The sequence below is a fragment of the Clupea harengus genome, chromosome 8 (genome assembly GCF_900700415.2).
Source record: "Clupea harengus chromosome 8, Ch_v2.0.2, whole genome shotgun sequence".
In the NCBI taxonomy this organism is placed as follows: Eukaryota; Metazoa; Chordata; class Actinopteri; order Clupeiformes; family Clupeidae; genus Clupea; species Clupea harengus.
In genome coordinates, this window is record NC_045159.1 from 12,974,706 (window position 1) to 12,995,639 (window position 20,934).

At 43.1% G+C, this 20,934-nt stretch overlaps 1 protein-coding gene across 1 annotated transcript; it reads right to left on the minus strand.

Annotated features, from left to right (window-relative positions):
- Positions 1–5,600: 5,600 nt before the first annotated feature.
- On the minus strand, positions 5,601–13,455 carry LOC105902381 (glycine-rich cell wall structural protein 1-like). Its single transcript, XM_031571326.2, has 11 exons — positions 13,377–13,455; positions 12,944–13,060; positions 12,739–12,786; positions 12,376–12,435; positions 12,143–12,232; positions 10,898–10,924; positions 9,602–9,631; positions 9,378–9,386; positions 8,954–9,172; positions 7,273–7,314; positions 5,601–6,879 (listed from the first exon to the last, which is right to left on the minus strand). The coding sequence occupies exons 1-11, from the start codon at positions 13,453–13,455 to the stop codon at positions 6,488–6,490; spliced, it is 1,113 nt and encodes a 370-aa protein (XP_031427186.1). The 3' UTR covers positions 5,601–6,487.
- Between the last annotated feature and the right edge of the window lie 7,479 nt (positions 13,456–20,934).

Sequence of the window (20,934 nt, forward strand, 5' to 3'; positions counted from 1 at the left end):
AGGGGATGTGAACTGAAATTTCAGAAAATATGGTCAGTCAATGTTTGAATGATTAAAAAAGAAGATGTGAACTGGATCACCATGGCTATTAAAGCACGACTGTCTGCCAAGAGTGAGGGCTCTTGAGAGTCATCACAACCCTTCATATGTGTGAGTGACAGGAGAGAGAGAGAGAGAGAGGAAGGTGGGGGTTAGTTGACAATTTTGTTTATGTATGTGGTTAGAACTGAAAACTTGAACACCACACATTCTTCAGGTTTCTGTCAAACAGTATTGTTTTTTAATGAAAGAAGTTAACATGCCTGGGATTAGGCCAGGTAATTATGCATCATGAAATAGTGCAGCAATCCCCTTTACAGCCAAACAAAAACACTTCTGTTAGACAAGTATTGATATTTGCTGGACTGAACCAGTGAATACAAATAGAGTAAACATAAAACAGGCAATACCTGTTAATAATGGACAGCACTCACTGACCTCTTCATTTGGGTCACATTTGCACTTGTATTGTCATTCATATATTGTCTAAAACACAGAGATCGCATAGTTTCTATTCTCAGACACATCATTTAGAAAACTCATATAGTGTTCAGCTGTTTAACAAAACAACAGCAACAAAAAAAAAAAACGTTTAATAAAGATGCAATCTCACACACACATACAAAAGAAAACATATCCTATCATCATTTCTCATAATTTAAAATAAACAAAAACAAAACATGTGGAAATCACTTTAGAAAGCTTGAGTGAAGAATTAGTAGTAATATCAAAAGTATGAGCAGAAGAATGTCATTTCTTGTTGCATCACAAATGTACATGCACAGAGGATCATCGTTAGCTTAGACTTATAAAGGTTGGATTCACAAGCTAATCGCGCGCTCCCTTACGTTGGCACGACACCACTGAAGATGTAGCTGAGGAACAGAATCTCAGAGGTATCTCAGAAGATTTGTCACTTTTTTTCAGCCTGACAATGCTGTAAACCTCTGGCATCAGAGGGTCCCTGAATAGCAGCGACAAGTCCTTTGACGACTATACGTCCTGACGTGTGAGTTTGGAAATTAAACGTTAAAACACTTACCCAGAAAGAGAAAAAAAAAGGCACTGACACTTTCTGCTTAGCTCAGATGTCATGTCACTGACTGTCAGACATGTGTGAGAATGACAGTTGATCTTACAAGTGTTACTTAGATGCCATTCACAGATATGCAGTATTCTGAGCGGAATCCACCCAAGACACAGAGCGGTAAAGTGATAGTTGTAAGCAAAGTACAACAGCATCAAACCCTACATAATGAGCACAAATGAAGTGATAGCCAACCAGCATTTTATAAGGCCACATTTACAGTACTTGTGTGTGGCTACGAAAGTCAGTGTGTGCTTCGGTGTGTTAAATATCAGACAGCTGGTTTTGTAAAAGTCTCACAATACAAACATAAAGGTTAAAAAGTAAAACAACAGAAAAGACGTTTTGCACATAAACGGGATCTCTCGGGCTGAGCTGTAAGAAGTACATTCTCGATCATGCAGTAGCACCACGTTGTTTATGAGGTCACTTCCTTCCGTGAGGCCCTCACTTTCTCCTCCTCCGCAAGGCACCTCCTGGGGGAGAGACAAAAGACTTATTCTTCTCAGCTTTATAGAGCCAGGCATTTTATTTTCATCTTAATGTCTTTTGTTTTAATTCTATATTGATCACTGATGAATTATAAATGGAATGGAAGGCTGGGGTCGATAAGGTAGCCATCTTTAAGATAGCTGTCTACACTAGCATTTAGAATATAATGTTGAACAAAGCACGTCATTTGGAAAGGATTAGTATTTGGACTTCGCTCTCTCTCAAACTGTGAGAACAGTGTTGTAGCACCATAGTATTTACTATTTACCCCTGGAGGTTTAAGATCACAGTGGTCCCTGATGTCCTATGTAAGGTCTATAGTCTACCCATACATATAGGCAAGTTTCTACATTCATGGTCACTACCAGGTTTAAGTGATATCCAGGCAACTCACCTCTAGAGCCACCTGCTCCAAGAAAGCCTTTGAGGGCGGCATATTTGGTTGCATATTTGGCTGCTTTAGCTGTAAAAAGGAAATTACATAAAATAAATATACCTGACATGATTGTGTGTGTGTATGTGTGTGTGTGTGTGTGTGTGTGTTTGTATGTTTATGTATGTATGTGTGTGTGTGTGTGTGTGTGTGTGTGTGTGTGTGTGTGTGTGTGTGTGTGTGTGTGTGTGTGTGTGTGTTGTGTAACTTACACTGCTGAGGAGTGAGAGGGGCTTGTCCTGCTCCTGTTCCTGCTCCTCCTGTTCCCAGTCCACCATAACCTGAGGACCGAGAGGAGATCATTAATCAATATCTGGAATAAAGTCAGGATTTTTGACCGTCTGTTTATGGTTTACCATTTGACTGGTAACCATGTGCACTGATTGTGAAGAAAGGATTACAAATTACAACCAGTACTATTATCATTAGCAGCAGTAGTAGTAGTGCTAATAATAGCAGTGGTGTGGCACATCTCTAATATCAGTTTCAATTAGGTTTCCATTACCTTGGTAGGGCTGATAACCACCATATCCTGGACCACCAGCTCCTAAAGAAAGAGTTTCCGTTATATATGAAAAATTCTCCCTCCACCAGTGACATGACTGTGGCATATAAATGTATTCTACAATACTGTGTCTAGAAAAGTTTTCCGTCCCATAAACAACCTTGAAAGATTCAATGTAAAGTTTGAACTCAACGAGTTTGAAGCTGGCAATTGCTAAAAAGATATCCATTGGGGTGTTTTAAAGATTAAGAATTCTTCTAAAAAGTATCTTGATGCTTTAGCTAAGCTTAAAAGACAATTCATGACAAGATTAAATTATAAATAGTGGAATAGCAAATAGTATAGTTATAGTAGGACTAGTGAGTAAAACTCTGATGTCACCTGGTTGATAGCCCTGACCTCCAAGGGCACCAGCTCCATATCCTGTTATCATTCACACAGAATCACAAAGAAGGAGATTGACGCAATGCAAAAGGTAGGTTGCGAATGAATACTCTTAGCTAACTTAGACATCTTCCTCCTCTGGACTGCGCAGAGTGATAACTGACTTATTTTACTTAAAAGCAATAGGCAAAAAAAGTGGCAGATATTACAGGCTCAGAAAGTACAGCAAAAGTCCTTCTCAGTGGGTTGAGTCAGCCATCTGAATTAGCAGAACTCTTCAAAGCAGAATGCACTTTAGAAGTAGTGAATCAAAATCAAGCGAAGTGCGAGAGTGGAAGGAAAATATGGTAGTATTTACTTTCTGATCCTGTTCTATCTCCACATCTGCAGCCAACAATGCTGAGGTTGAATTAAAATCACCACCTGATTTCCCAGGCTTGCTAGCCCCTGCTCCCAATCCTGGGTACCTGAGTCCTGCAAGAAAAAAGAAAAAAAAATCGTTTTTAAAAGGTCAAAACACTACGTTAAGCAAGGCTGACTATGGATCAAACACAACATAAAACTATGCTAATAGGATAATTCTCTGAGATTTTACACTGAACTGAACAGAAATGAACACTGAAGCTTACAAGTAAATAGTGTAATTCTATATCTACTACATATTTCTATAAATGTACCTCCACCACTCCCACCTACACCTCCGGGTACACCTCCAGTTCCACCTCCAACGCCTCCTGGACCTCCCCCGGCTCCACCAAGTCCTCCACCCACTCCTCCAGGGCCTCCTCCTAGGCCTCTTCCAGCACCTCCTAATCCTCCAGCACCACCATAACCTGCAGGTCATCACAACGAAAGTATTATGAAATGTCATACTGAAGTTGTTCATAGTTACTAGCTTATTTCAGAATTGTTCTATCACATACTTTTCGGGGGTTTAACTCCACCTGGCCCATATCCTAAACCTGAAAAAAAAAATAGACATTTTACTTAATGATCACTGATGCATAGAAATGGTAATTTGACGTTGAATTGAAAATGAATTTATATTGTAATCTACCTCCACCTGCACCTCCACCAACTCCTCCCGGTCTTGCACCGTATCCACCGGGTCCTCCACCAACTCCTCCCGGTCCTGCACCGTATCCACCGGGTCCTCCACCAACTCCTCCCGGTCCTGCACCGTATCCACCGGGTCCTCCACCAACTCCTCCCGGTCCTGCACCGTATCCACCGGGTCCTCCACCAACTCCTCCCGGTCCTGCACCGTATCCACCGGGTCCTCCACCAACTCCTCCCGGTCCTGCACCGTATCCACCGGGTCCTCCACCAACTCCTCCCGGTCCTGCACCGTATCCACCGGGTCCTCCACCAACTCCTCCCGGTCCTGCACCGTATCCACCGGGTCCTCCACCAACTCCTCCCGGTCCTGCACCGTATCCACCGGGTCCTCCACCAACTCCTCCCGGTCCTGCACCGTATCCACCAGGTCCTCCACCAACTCCTCCAGGACCCCCTCCAAATCCACCCTGTCCACCACCAACCCCACCAGGCCCACGGCCGATTCCTCCCGGACCTCCACCAACTCCCCCAGGACCTGTGCCAGCTCCTCCTGGTCCACCCCCAACTCCGCCAAGTGCTCCACCATATCCGCCAGGACCTCCACCTACCCCACCTGGTCCAGCACCTCCGTAGCCTAGAAGTACATTAAAGCAAACTGTCTGTGAGATGAGCTTCAGTTATTAATTCATTATATTAAAACAAGATAAAACCATTGCCATACTTTTGGGTGGCTTCCTTGCTCCTGGGCCATATCCTTGACCTGGAAATGAGTACAAATATTTAATTCCTGTCATAGAATCATCTTTGGTGGGTATAACAGTGACAAAGAATCCACATTAGTTGAGAAAAAGCAAATCTAAACTCTTACCCCCAGCTCCAGTGCCATAGCCTCCAGGCCCTGCACCATAGCCTCCTGGTCCAGCACCATAGCCTCCTGGTCCAGCACCATAGCCTCCTGGTCCAGCGCCATAGCCTCCTGGTCCAGCGCCATAGCCTCCTGGTCCAGCACCATAGCCTCCTGGTCCGGTGCCGACACCACCTTGGCCAGCACCGACACCACCTGGTCCAGTACCGACACCACCTTGGCCAGTACCGACACCACCTGGTCCAGCACCGACACCACCTGGTCCAGTACCGACACCACCTTGGCCAGTACCGACACCACCTGGTCCAGCACCAACACCACCTGGGCCCCCTTGACCACCAGGTCCAGTTCCATAACCACCAGGCCCAGCACCATAGCCTCCCGGTCCAGCACCATATCTGCCAGGTCCAGTGCCATACCCTCCTGGTCCAGCACCATAACCGCCACCTGGTTGTCCACCATAGCCGCCCGGGCCACCTAGACCCCCAGCTGCTCCATAACCTGTATAAAAGATATTAAAAGGTTAGCTCAAGTTCTTGCACAGGTAGGCTATGTGTTGAGAAACCCATATGTGTTCATAGCAGTGATGCTATTCACCTTTGCCTGGTTTTCCAGAGCCTGGGCCCACACCTGCACCATTCGGGTACCGTAAACCTGAAAAGGCAATTTGTAAGAAATCAATGCTGCGTCGAATCTGTATCGCATGTGTCAAAGGATATGCTTGAGGTGTGGGAGATGATTTATACAAAGAGCTGTGAAAAGGAAGACTGAACTGATGATTTAGAATCAACAGGATTAACTGTGGTGTAAGCTTGAATCAATTGCTGTTCAGTCACATGTAAATCTTCTATTTAAATCACATGTAAATCTTCTTCTTACTACCCTATTACCCACACTCTTTTGTCCAATTCAGCTAACTGGTCCTCTAGCTTGACTGGCTAATCAAGAGCATTTTGCCAAAATCACGGACTGGACCTTTGAGTGCTTTACAGAACCCAATCAGAACTGAGTAAAACAGCATACCACTTCCTGGAAGGACTCCTCCCGCTTCTCCTGGCACCGCTCCAGCTCCCAGACTGCCACCTGCTCCGTATGCTAAAGACAACAGACATCTCAGTACCAGTAATCGTCTAGTGGGAACCCTAATAGTCTGACTGCTTCTTTTACAAGTGGTTTTAGGAGTCAGAAGGGGTTTTAGGATCATGCCCCCCCCCCACCAAATTCCAATGTTAGTTTACTACATATCCCACAGACCAATGATATAGCAAAACACATGGCAGCAATGGACAGGCATGGCATAAGGACATAAGACAAATTGTGTTTTTTTGGGGGGGGGGAAATGGGAAAAAAGGTTCTTGTTGCTGTACATTTGCCAGGTTTTCTGGTTCCAACCCCTCCAGCTCCAGGAACCGGTCCTGCTGTTACTCCAGCAACTCCGCCTGGGCCACCGGTTCCAGTTCCTCCAGTACCCAGGAGTCCAGTTCCACCCGTACCCCCGTAGGCTGTCCAAAGCATAAACACCACACTCACGGATCACTTTCAACCTTAACCTCACTCTCTTAAAAGACCTCATTCCGTCTTTGTCTTGAACTTTCATAGTTGTGTTCTGTTTATTGGACATTTTTAAATGCATAATACATTTGAAAAGGGTGCAGCTGGACTCTCACCTTTGGGAGGTTTTCCTGTGGAACCAATACCTCCTGGACCGCCACCAACTCCTCCTGGGCCTCCACCAACTCCTCCTGGGCCTCCGCCTACCCCTCCTGGGCCTCCACCAACTCCTCCTGGGCCTCCACCAACTCCTCCTGGGCCTCCGCCTACCCCTCCTGGGCCTCCACCAACTCCTCCTGGGCCTCCACCAACTCCTCCTGGGCCTCCGCCTACACCTCCTGGGCCTCCACCAACTCCCCCAGGCCCTCCTCCTACACCACCGGGCCCTCCACCAGTGCCAACAGGTCCCTCATCTAGAGTTGCTGGAGTGTCCCCTCGTCCGGCCACCACCCCTCCACCAATACCTAGAGGTGAACACAGCAGTGCCATGCAAAATCCAAATAAATGGCAGGCTTGCTATTGAGTTATAGTTTACTTTTCATCCCTTTGCTTTTCGCATGCAAAAAAAATTATTCGCACAGATCAGATAACGTCTTTACAAAAGACAGACTTCCTTTGTCTGCTGACAATGGCAAAAATAAGACCCTAATTTTTTGTGTCTCTGCAGTTTTGCGAAACACGTCAGCAATAACCTGCTTTCAATTAGGCTGCATTTTTTTAAGAATTAGATTTTAGACAATTTCACTTCAGTATGTAGTTGTGTCTGCCAAGCATTGCATTGTATTGAAATGATTCCAGTGTGAATGAGCAAGACTAACTCCTCATTTTCCACACCAGTTAAAAGTCGTTTTTGTTACCTGGAGGCTTCAGCGGTTTGGCTCCTGGCAAGCTTCCATTAACTGTGAGTCAAAAGAGACAAGAGTCATTGCAGCCATTCATTTTCAAACAGACAAAACCAGTGCATAATTCCATTTCTGGGAGATCTGGGTCTGTTCGCGGTTCCAGACGGCTTCACCTGGTCTTTTGGGCTCATGAGGCTTTCCACCAACACCAACACCAATACCAACACCGATACCTATACCAGTACCTGGTAAAAAGATTTACAGTTCATTTTTAATCTCGATGGTTTCGCTGCACTGCAAAGTTAGGAATTAACCAACATGTTGGTTAGTCAGAGGGACCCGGGAGAGGCTTTGTTATTCGTCACTTGGTCCTGCAAGCAGAGATAAGTTTAGGTTTTGGGGTGGGGGGGGGGGTCAGATTGCCAAATCCTGCTCCAAGCATGTTGGACATTCCAAATCTACTGCCCGCTGTTGTCTATTGTCCATGGATCTGGTTAGTTCAAAGGTAGTTTGGTTAATTGCATTCACAGCACCCAACCACATGGTGCAACATTCCATTTGAGCTCTGCAAGGTTAAAGGAGGTCTGGTCAGGAGCTGCATTTAACAGCCAATGCTCTTTTCAGATGGACACTTTATCCTAGATGGATAATACATGCCGTTGCAAGTACTAAGAACTTGCATCTTTGGGCTATATTATACCGTCTCATCGTAATTCAACAGAACTGGAACATGTTGTGCATTGCTGATAAGTGAGGCCCCTGCTAATGTTTACATTTAAAGCACTTTGAGCTGCATTCTTTTGCATGAAAGGTGCTATATAAATAAAGTTTTATTATTATTATTATTATTATTATTATTTGTCCTCATACATGGAGGACTAGTGGAAACATAACATTGTCTGACAAACCAGTTTGAGTGGGCATATCCTTTGTCTCCTAATAACTTATACCAGTAGCTATATAAAGCTTATTCAAAACTGCCAATTACTATGGTATTATTTCATGCTGATTACATTGAAAAAAAGATTAGCCATCCCCTTGGTCAAGCACCGTGTCAATACATTGAACTACCAACAGTGACAACCCCAAGGCTGGGTCCTTTGATAAAGACCAAGCCATGTTGCTTTGAACATCACATATAAAAATACAAAACATTGTCAAGCCAATTTCTCCCAAAAAGACAATGTACTTAAAACAATCCTTGGTGGCAGGCTACTAAAAATTATAACTATACATTATCTTCTAAAAAGTTATATAAGAAAATATATGATTATATAAATATGAATATATATATACAGTACCAGTCAAAAGTGTTTTCTTTACTTTTATTATTTTCTACATTGTAGATTTATACTGAAGACATTTAAAATACGAAAGAACACATATGGAACGATGTACTAAACAAAAAAAGTGTTATCTACCATGTAGAAAATAATAAAATCAAAGAAAAATCTTCTCAAAAAATGAGAAGGTGTGTCCAAACTTTTGACTGGTACTGTATATATATAGAAATACTTTTTTAAATCATGGGGAAAAAATTGTAAGCGGCAAGATCCCTGCACTGATCAGGTGCATTAGTGCATTAGTATTCAACCGTACTGTCAGCAAGCTTTGTTTTTTTTTTAGGCTCATGACGGCATTCGTGCGGGATCATTTCCTGAGGAAGCACCACACCTTATAGGTATGGGCACAATACCTGCTCCCGCTGCCGCGGTGGGATTAGGGGATTGACCACCGACACCGACACCAACACCGACACCAACACCGACACCAACACCAACACCAATTCCAACACCAACACCCACTCCTTTCCCAGAGCCGCTGCCGGAACCAATGCCAATTCCAATGCCAATACCAGTACCGGCACCTATGCCAGCACCGGCACCAAAACCAATCCCAATCCCAACACCAGTGCCTGGTGAAGAAACCACAAGTTTTAATGGTTATAAAAGCTTTACCATTATGGTGACTTTTAAAACTAAATGGGCTCACATTGAGGACATCTTCTTTGTTGCTGACAAGACACGTATGACCTTAAGTGGCCTAAAAAAAGATGTGCACCATTGTAAGCCGTATTTACTCTTATGATATTGTATTGTAAATAATAACATTTCACTCACCACTGCCACCTGCAGAGAGAACAGCATATGGCCAGTTGGTGAAATAGAATGTCAAAGAATATTAACATTTTTCCATAACAATGATTACATAATGTAAAATACAAACTAAAATAAGTTTAAAATGCACATACGTGTGGTGTTTTTGTAGTGTGTTTGATTGCACTAATACAGCCAAACAATTAGTAATTGACCCGTTAGAAATGCTTGCAGGTGAGTGTTCCTACCTCCAGATGGCGCTCCAGCTCCAGTTCCAGCTGTTGGACACACAGAAAAGAAATGAGTCAGGGGCAGTGGTGGAATAAGTATTCAGATCCCTTTCTTAAGTAAAAGTCCCAATACAGCAATGTAAAAATCCTCGATCACAAGTAAAAGTCCTGCATGAAAAATCCTACTCAAGTAAAAGTACATAGCATTAAAGTAAAAGTACTGGTTTGGTCCCTCTCATTTATATATTATTATATATGACATCATTAGATTATTAGTACTGAAGAATCAGTGTGTAAGCAGCATGTTACTGTTGTAGATGCTGGAGGGGGAGCTAGTTTGAACTACTTTATGTACAGTTTTATACAGGGACATCACCTGATACAAATCTGATATACAATTTTTTGTTATTTTTTGGACTTTTTCTCTAATCTTTGATTTTTGGTGATATATTGGATCATTTGAACATTTACTGAATGTGGAGTTTAGAGGTAAAGCTATCACAGCTATCTGAAACATGACAACAACTACACACTGATTTTTCTGTGTAGTAGTAGTGGTAGTGGAGTAGAAAGTACAATATTTCCCTCTGAAATGTAGTGGTGGAAGTAGCTCAAAACTGTACATTAGTAAATGTTAGATGTAACTAAATGTACTTTAGTTACTTTCCACCACTGGTCAGGAGTATGCCTCCACCACAAAGTAAGCCTATCCTTAATTGGTGATCATATCTGGTGAATATGTATGCTAAAATTAATGTATGCCATCATATGTGATTTTTATTTTTTTATGTACTTTTGTATTTACCTTGTATTTTAAATTAAATAAATGAGAAAATAATAAATGGGAAAGTTAGACTGTATTCATTGAAGTGATTTTAATCAGTGTAGGCAGTACTGCAAGAGCAGTGAATATATATTAATCTGTTCACTCATATCTCATGTGTCATATTTCACACTTACCACTCGGTTGGACAACTCCAGCCCCAACTGTAATAATGACATGAGGTTAAAGAGTCAGTGACTGTTGGTACAGTGAGTCATATGGGCCTCAGAGAAGGCATTTCAAAACATTATCCCCTATCAAAGTGGAAACATTTACTTATAATATATATACAGTGTCCATAACAAATAACACTTTACGTCAGTCTTTGCTCTGAAGAGATTTTAATGACACAAACTAATGTAGAAAAACACTCACTTGGCTGTTGTCGTGCCGACACTTAACTTGTACTTGTATGGTTGTTCAGGACCATTGTTTTTGACAGAAATACTTAATAGAATCGAAGTAATAATAAAAAAAAGAAAAACACTCACTTTCTGGAATGGGCACTCCTGTTCCACCTGAAATGACAGAGAATTATCTTTAAACCGAAAATGTATCCTCAAGACAGCAACACAATAGTGGTCACATTCCAATCTGAACCCAGAGCTGTACTGGTTTTTCAAATTGTTTATATATAAATGAAATGGGAACCACTGCTTCACACACACCTGGCAAAATTAATCCTAATGCTGGAACAGAGAAAGATGGAATGAGATTGAGTGAGTGTTTCACAAAACGGCCTTAAACAGTGATGTATCCATTTAAAATAGGTACAAACGTGGCCACTTTATGAACGGAAGAGTACATTAAACACAAGGTTATTTTGCATCTTCCAGTTATTTAGGTCTATTTTATCCCAATGACATTCAGAGTAACAGCATATGGGTTATTCAAATGTAAGTACTAGAACAAATTCTAGAGAGAAATATTCACTGTTAGCAAATGTTTTAGGAGAGAGACAAAAGGTTTGGAAAGAACTATTAAAGGATCACGGACAAAAAAAAAAGAAAATGTCTAAAATGGTTTGCAGAATCATAAAACACACTTTGGTAACAGGAAAAAACAATGTTAGCATTGATCATAGTGCCACATACCAACTGTATCTGAGAACATGCATGCCAAAATGAGTATATGGTTAATGGGTACAATGATCATTCCATGAATTATGCAGCAATGCATAGCAACATTAGATCCATCTACGTGAATGCAAGGTACTATAATGGCCTTACTAGGGGTGCCTGGTGCAAAGTCAGTTGCAGTGATAGCAATGTCTCCTGCTGAGAAAGATAACAGATCAATATCTACAGAATCAATAGGGTGATATTTTTGTGAAATGTTTTGACATAGTGTACATGGGTTGACATAGCAAATCATTAAATAGTGCATTCAAGAAGTGAATGGATGGATATATTTAATATATGGACATAGCATATTTAATCCGTACCAAGTATCTCACTACACACAATTCTGGATTGACTAAAATTCTTATGTTTTTAATATTTTAGTCCCTCCCTTTAGAGTTAACAGTCCACACCTGGAATCTGCGTTCCTCCGAGCAAAGGTGCTCCCTTGTCTGTAGAACAGCAGAGAGAAGAGTGATACCGTGAGGTTGCAGCAGATATAGGTGTGTCATGCTGCGTGATGAGCGGTGGAAATACCCACTCACAGGACCCTACTCGTGTCCTAGAATGGTATCAGTCTACCAGCATGCCAGTGTTCAGAGTGGAAGGACATACCAGGCTTCCCACTGGCAAGGAGCGTAATGCCAGTTCCTGTGATTCCCACCAGCCCATCGCCATCTCCATCAATAGCCCCACCAGTCACGCCTTACAAGATTACCACAAACACAAATAGACAACACAAATAGAATATTAACTGTATAGAAAGTGGAAATGTATATGAAACATGTCAAATATGGTATGGTTGCCACCCTAAATGAAGTATGATTTGAAACACGGGTTTGCCGTACCATCCCCTGGGCCTCCTCCGAGTGAGCCTCCTGATCCCTCAATCACCCCGCCAGCATCGCCTACAACGAAAGGATTAAACAGCACTTCATTAAACAAGATATTACAAACTGTAGCACTACATCAGTATACCTGTAGCTGACTGACTGTCAATGAAATAAAATTAAGAAATTCATACCATCCTTAGGTGCTTTGGTTCCAACTACATTTCAAGGAAATGTCAAGGCAAAAGAAAACACACACAATTTGGAATCAGTCAGGAATACACACACATTACTTTACTTTACATACAAACTGAACTTTCACAAGCTCATCTCTTTTGAGGGTATTTTCACAACCAACTGTTATCAAGGTAGCTGACTTACCGGGGCCCCCTCCAACACCGTCACCAGTCCCACCTGTTCCAGTAGGACCTGCAAGGAAGAGTGTGCAGTGCATGCACAGGGAAAATAATCACTACCTGTGCATTATGTTAATCATCTTTTCCTTTGGATATCTGCAGAGAACAACTGTATACGAGGTGACTGTGCTTTCAATTATCACATTATGAAATAAAGTCAGACACTCTACCTCCTAGGACCACAGTCACTGTGCCTGATCCAGCTGTTGATCCTGTGACTGCGGTGCTTCCGTTACCGCTGGGAACAGCTGATCCCCCAAGCGATCCTCCGGCACCGTCTGGCACCGCTGTGAGAGAGATGAGACCAGAGAGGGAAGTTACATGAAGACCAACCCAAATCCCTGAAACAAAGCTGCAGTCAAAAGTGAATTCCTAATTCTCATGTTACTCATTTCCTATATAAAGATGTCTGTGCATCATCATACCCCACTGAGTGTCCTGTTGCCTCTGTCACTGTTGCTAATTGACCACCAGTTGCTCACAACAACAAATATCAATAAATATTAATACGTTTTCCATTGTTATGATGATGGCGTATGCTGATATTATTATACCCCATTGAGCGTTCTGTTAGCCCTGTTCTTATTCCTAATTAACACTCACCTGTACCTGTTGTGCCAACAGCTCCACCCTGTCCACTGGGACCGCCTGAAATGGAAACATTCATTGCCATGAACGTCATATCTAAGTCAATTTGTTGTTGCACGCAATCATGCAAGTTTTCACCGCTTTTTTAGGAATGTTTTTTTTTTTCTTTTCATTTTGATGGAATGTGTTAATGTGAAGGACAGATAATAAACACACCAGTAGCTCCCACTAACCGTCGCCAAAATATCACTAAAACACGTCAGTGTTGTCAAGTGTGCTGTTGTTAGTGTTGCAAGGCAAGTCTGTTGGTTTTTAGCTTGTTAGCTAGCATGTTTCCCACTTTTAAAGGCTGCCTGAACTTTCAGAAATATCAACGTTCTGCTCAAGTACTAAATCAAATAATCATGTCCATACACTATATTACTGAATGTATCTTACGCACGAAAGGCCTTTCGTACAGGATTAATGTCCATAGGCTATATATTCCTGAAGGGATGATGTGCACGAAAGGCTCGTCAGTTCAAAAGTCTACAAATTCAAGCAGCCTTTGCTTTTGTGGACAGAATGTGTTCTGTACTTTTCTGACTCATTGAATGTATGGACCAGAGTCCTTTCCTGCACACCATGCTTAGCCTATGGACATAATTCGTTTTGTAGTTAAACAAAACAATGACATCTACGAAAGTTCAAGCAGCCTTTGGTTTCGTGGATAGACTGCTTTCTGTATTGGACCAAAGCTCTTTCGTACACATCATACTTTAATTAATATGGCAAACTTTTAAAATATGTTGTTCTAGGTCATCTAGTTCATGGACAGAATTACTTTTGTCTGCGAAATAAGTTTATTTTGTCCACAAAGTGAGAAGTGCATTCAGCCTTTTGTCCACAAAATGAATGTCAACATTTATTTTGATTAACTAATCAATTCATATTCATTCAGCATTATCAACACTATCAAACTGTATTATTCAAATCCAAGATCTCCATTCTTCCAGTTCAGTACCACACCTCCTACTCCTGCTCCTGTTCCGGTTCCTACTCCTCCTGGACCTACTCCTGTTGTTCCACCTGGCTGTCCTAAAGACAGAGACACAAGAGTAAGCTTTCTTCCTGAAACTATGTTGTCTATTTCTACCATTAAAATCACAATTTTAGCTAAACATGTTGTATCATATATACCATATATATGATAAAATGTATTCAATATTCAGTAAATTCAAGGAAGGACTTGCCATATTTAGGAGGTTTACCACCCTTACCATATCCTGCCAAGAAAAAAAAGCAACTTAAAACAGGGTAACAACGACAGAAACACATCTACCCCATTCACAACCTTATAGGCAGGGTACTGTTAAAACTTTATTAACTGAACCCTATTCTACTCACTCTTACCGCACCTCCCTTCCTGTCCAAACTTACTTCCATAACCCCCATAGCCACTGCCTGGCACCCCACCTGGCAAACCTCCGGCACCTCCTCCTGGGCCTCCAGCCACAGAGCCCACACCCCGACCAAAGCCAGGGACTCCTCCTGAAATCAATCAGTTAATCAATCAGCCCATACATAAATACATCAACCAACCAATAAATGAATTAATGAATCAATCAATCAAACAAACAAACACACACACAAATAGGGTATCAATCAGCCAATCATAATATTTAGTTATTGTAGCCTCATCAGAATGAAACCTCATTCACACAAAACTCAGAAGTCCACGAGTACCCTCAACCACCAGAACTCACCAGCTTGTCCAGTGCTTGCTACCCCTCCTGGTCCCCCGGCAGGTACCCCTCCGAACCCAAGTGCCCCCCCAGCACCTGAAGTGAGGATGACGGTGTAGTAATTGTATTAAAATGCCAATGATACATATTATGAAATGAAATCAATGTATGTGATATACTATATCCATACAGTAGCATCAACGTTTACATACTGTAAGTCAATACAAAGTGAATATGTCCTACCATATTTAGCAGCTTTTGATCCAGGTGCATAACCTAAAATGGAAGGTATAGTACAAAAACATCCACTCAAATTAGGTTTATTTGAGAAAATACATTGCAAGAAAATGTACAAGTGGAAATCTTTGCAGAGCCACAGCAGTGTTAATAGTAAACGTCTACAATTGTAAATGATTGGCACCTGTTCCATATCTTCCAGGCCCATAGCCACCACCAGGACCATAACCCACTCCCCCAGGTCCTGTGCCGACTCCTCCAGGTCCCACTCCGGTACCATACCCTGCTCCTCCTGGCCTGGTCCCGACTCCTCCAGGTCCAAAACCGGTTCCATACCCTGCCCCACCAGGTCCAACACCGGTTCCATACCCTGCCCCACCAGGTCCAACACCGGCTCCATACCCTGCTCCTCCAGGTCCAACACCGGTTCCATACCCGGCTCCACCTGGACCTGCCCCAACCCCTCCAGGTCCTGTTCCGTATCCTGTTCCAGCTCCACCTAGAGCGCCGCCTAGACCTGACCCAGGAGCACCACCACCACCGCTGCGACCTAGAAAAACAAAACAGTTTCCTTTAAGTTGTGTTCTTCTCTAGGATTAATTGCAGTGACTCACACCTCAGTTTGCATCCTGACCCCAGGTGTCTGAGAAAATCCAGAGTGGGGAACTTTCCTTTGCTAACATTACCATTTTAGATAGCAGCTGCTTGATCATGAATCTCATGTTGACTCACAGGATATACTTTAATTTCTTACAAGTTGTTGAGATGAAGTCCAATGCCATTCATAATAGCATGAAGTAGGAGGTGTTCATCAACTGTATTTTTACAACTACAAAAATTAAACCCTGTCTAAAGTCTCCTCCTGTATAGATTTTAAACTCTCAGAGCATTGTGCATTGTACATTTTAGAGTTTTAATATTTCTCCCATAGAGCAGTCTATAAGGGAGCCGGCGTAAATTGTAACCAACACTGACTGTATAGAATGGAATAACCTACCGTATTTCATTGCTTTTGCTCCACCAGGATAAGCTGTGGAAAGGCATAATGAACAGTTTAAGGGAACTGCAAGTTTTCCTTCAAATTTGTCCAATACTAAAATCGGTGACTCTCAGAAGTAATGAGCAAAGTGATTCATGATCAGAGAAAGTATTCTGTTTAATGGCTTGCTTGTGTATACACTGAAGCCACAGTTAGAAGAAGATAGAGTTGACTGCCAAATCCAACATCTGTTTTACATTCAATCCAGTTAACATATCTCTAATGTGATTAAAAGATAATAGTCAAATTCTTGCCTCTTGTAAATTGAAAAAATTACAGCATACAAATTCAAGGAATCAAAAATATATGTGTAATAGAAAATGAAATACAGAGCCTTAGAGGGTCTCTTTGTGTACCTCCAGTCCCACTGCCTGGCCCATATCCACCTGGACCCACGCCGCCTGGTCCAGCTCCACCTGGTCCAACTCCACCTGGTCCATATCCACCTGGTCCCACGCCGCCTGGTCCAGCTCCACCTGGTCCATATCCACCTGGTCCAACTCCACCTGGTCCCACGCCGCCTGGTCCAGCTCCACCTGGTCCATATCCACCTGGTCCAACTCCACCTGGTCCAACTCCTCCAGGACCACCTCCACCTCGTCCTGTTCCACCTGGCGCAACACCACCGGGGCCATATCCTCCACCTCCTAACCCTCCAGCTACTCCAGATCCAGGTCCACCACCACCACCACCTAGACCTAAAATGAATGTCATACACATAAACAATATTTAGAGTCATAATATAAAAAGCCACTAAACATTTTACTTTTGCTAAGATAACATTGTTTATGTTACATTACCGTATTTCCGGGCTTTGGAACCAGCATACCCTGCAAGATCAAAAATAATATTTTACATTACCTCTGTAGGATTAAAAAATAGTTTTATCCATATAGTGTCAGTGGTGTTATGATGATGAATATAATATGGGCATAATCATAAAAACATTTAAAGGGAATTAGATTTAGTACCACCAGGTCCTACTCCACCGCCAGGTACACCTCCCCCTGCTCCGTAACCACCTGGTCCAACTCCGCCTGGTCCAAGTCCTCCACCTGGTCCGTAACCACCTGCTCCGTAACCAGCTGGTCCAACTCCGCCTGGTCCAAGTCCTCCACCTGGTCCGTAACCACCTGGTCCAGCTCCTCCTGGGCCCACTCCACCTGGTCCGTAACCACCTGGTCCAGCTCCTCCTGGGCCCACTCCACCTGGTCCGTAACCACCTGGTCCAGCTCCTCCTGGGCCCACTCCACCTGGTCCGTAACCACCTGGTACAGCTCCTCCTGGTCCGTAACCACCTGGTCCAGCTCCTCCTGGGCCCACTCCTCCTGGTCCGTAACCACCTGGTCCAGCTCCTCCTGGGCCCACTCCACCTGGTCCGTAACCACCTGGTACAGCTCCTCCTGGTCCGTAACCACCTGGTCCAGCTCCTCCTGGGCCCACTCCACCACCAGCTCCGTAACCACCTGGTCCAGCTCCTCCTGGTCCGTAACCACCTGGTCCAGCTCCTCCTGCTCCGTAACCACCTGGTCCAGCTCCTCCTGGTCCGTAACCACCTGGTCCAGCTCCTCCTGGGCCCACTCCACCACCATGTCCGTATCCCCCTCCTGGCCTCACACCTGACCCAGGCCCACCTCCTGGCACTCCTCCAAGGCCAGCAGCTAATCCACCACCAGGTCCTCCACCACCCCCAGGAAGGCCTGGACAGACAAGAATATACATTATAAAGCTTGTTTATCAGAGGAATAACAATCTCATGATGAAAGGGCTAGAGAAATAAACCTTACCATATTTACGTGCCTTGGCACCAGCATAGCCTGTTAAAATGGAAAATGGCAAGTTATTTGTTAGAGCAACTCTACATACATTTGTTTTGATACATCAATGCAAGGATAGAATTCAATTCAGATTTCCTCTTCCTACTACTAAAGGTCTTGAGATACCTCCAGCTCCACCAGGTACACCACCAGCTCCACCAGGGTAGGCTCCAGCTCCACCAGGCACACCACCAGCTCCACCAGGGTAGGCTCCAGCTCCACCAGGCACACCACCAGCTCCACCAGGGTAGGCTCCAGCTCCACCAGGGAATCCTCCAGCGCCACCAGGTACTCCACCAGCCCCAAGTGCACCACCAGTGCCTCCAGGCTGGCCTATAGAAACCATGTAAACAATGTGAAACAAAGAATTGTAACTGGTATATTTATAACTCCATACTTAGGATACCCTTACCATATTTTCGAGCTTTGGCTCCGGCATAACCTGAAACAAAAATGTGGAAATTACATGAAATTCTTATTACTTATTGATTGTTAAGTGTTTCAAGCAAGTTGTACTATTGTGTGATACAGAATGAAAACAATGATAGACTTTTACACTGTGGCAAACCTACCGGATCCAGGAAGTCCTCCTGCCCCAAGTCCAGACCCAGGAAGTGCTCCTGCCCCACGTCCAGTACCCAGAGGTCCACCTGTTCCAAGTCCTGAACCAGGAAGTGCTCCTGCCCCAAGTCCAGCTCCTAATCCAGCTCCGGCCCCACCGCCTGTGCCCCCTGGTAAACCTTTAATGATATGAACAAGAGTGAACAGATATTCTGAATACTCTCATGTAACTTTCGGTTCTCATATCTTTAATGAAGAATTAGGAACCATAAAAGGCAAATACAGTGCTAGCCAAAACAACGGGTTATTCTTAATTTTTTTCTTCATATGAATCATTTTGCCTGCTCTGCTTCCATTATTAGTGCAGTTGACATCATCCAAAATGTAATAATCTCTCTCTCTCTCTTTTATTTTTAAAGATAATTCAATTTCCATAGAAGACTATAAGGTTATGGGTTTTAGAAATCTGGAACAGAGATTTAATTTTCCTGGAAAACAACTCGAAATGACCCAAGCGCTCTTTCACTAAAATGATAACCGGAGGCTCGTCAGTCATTAAATGACAGATGATGTTGTTGCAAACAGGGTTTAAACTGGTTGAGAAAAAAGAGACACCAGGCTGTGAAGTAATAATTGTGTATTTACTAGTTGCCTACATTTTCATGGCTTGGCCCAAATCATTCATGTTGACAGTGTACAACCGGGCAAAACAAACAGTGATATTGCCATTCAGAGTGTAACTTACCATATTTACGAGCCTTTGCTGACGATCCATATCCTGAAAAGGAAAGCAAACGATCAGTATGCTTTCTGCGTCCCAACTGTCGATGACAAATAGTTTTATTCAAGTTGAGACTGAAATAGGTTTTCTGTTGTCTCACCTCCTGGAAAAGCACCTCCAGGTCCAGCACCAGGATAGACACCTGGGTAACCTCCAGCTCCAGGTACACCACCTGCTCCTGGTACACCACCGGCTCCAGGCACTCCACCAGCCCCTGCTACAACACCTTGTCCAGGAACGCCACTGGCAAGAGGTATACCACCTGCACCAGGTCCAGTCCCAGCCCCTGCACCAGCACCAGTCCCAGCCCCTGCACCTGCACCTGCCCCTTACATATAGCAGAGCCAATTCTCAGGATATATAGCTATAAATATATATATATATATATATATATATACAGTATAGCCTGGCTCCGCCCACCTTTTGCTTCCAGCTCAGTTTTCTCTGGGATTATAGTCTAGAACCAATATTGAAGATGAAATATATGGCCATTCTGCGTGGCCTGCCAATCAGCCACCAGTGGGGCTGGCTAAGTGTGCTGACATTGAAATTAAGCATTTGTTCCAAATGTAGTTACAACAATGGTGGCACTGCTACATTTACATTTACATTTACATTTAGTCATTTAGCAGACGCTTTTGTCCAAAGCGACGTACAAGGGAGAGAACAGTCAAGCTACAAGCATTAGAACCCTGGTGTAACAATAAATACTACTTTACATAATAAAAACATTAAAAAAAACGAAATAGACAAGAAAAAGAAGTGCAGGAATGTAACCGCTGTAAGTGCAAGTTAAGCACTAATCGAAGTGCCAGTTTAGGAAGGGAGGTGCTCTCTGAAGAGTTGGATCTTCTAGAGCTAGACAAAGCGATACAAACACTAGTAGCAATGGTAGCAAACACAAACATCACTACCCGCTTTAGAATGCAACGACTGCAAACAATCTGCAATGGAACGGGGCCAGACCCAATCTATTCATGAAGTAAAGTTACACCAGGCTAATATATTGCATAGTGCACATTGAGATATTGCAGACAAAAGATTGAGGTGTTTTAACTTACCATATTTACCAGCTTTGCCAGCTTTAGATTTTTTCCCTCCAGCTGCCAGATACAGGAAAGGATGTATATTCCATTGAAATTAATTAATTGAGAATGACAAAATGATTACATCAATATCTAAAGTTGACTATAGACATGAAACATGTACATTTATAAACCCTATTCTCAGTCCCAATAATGAGTGATAAGTATGACAATGAGCCATATTTTAAGGGAGGCATACCTCCAGTTTTGGGTGAAATAAGAGGGAATCCACGAAACAGGCCAGGTAGTTGTTGTCCAGAGAAACCTCCCCGACCACCTGTGAGATGTCAGGACGTGATTACACAACCAATGGAGATCATCTTTAACAC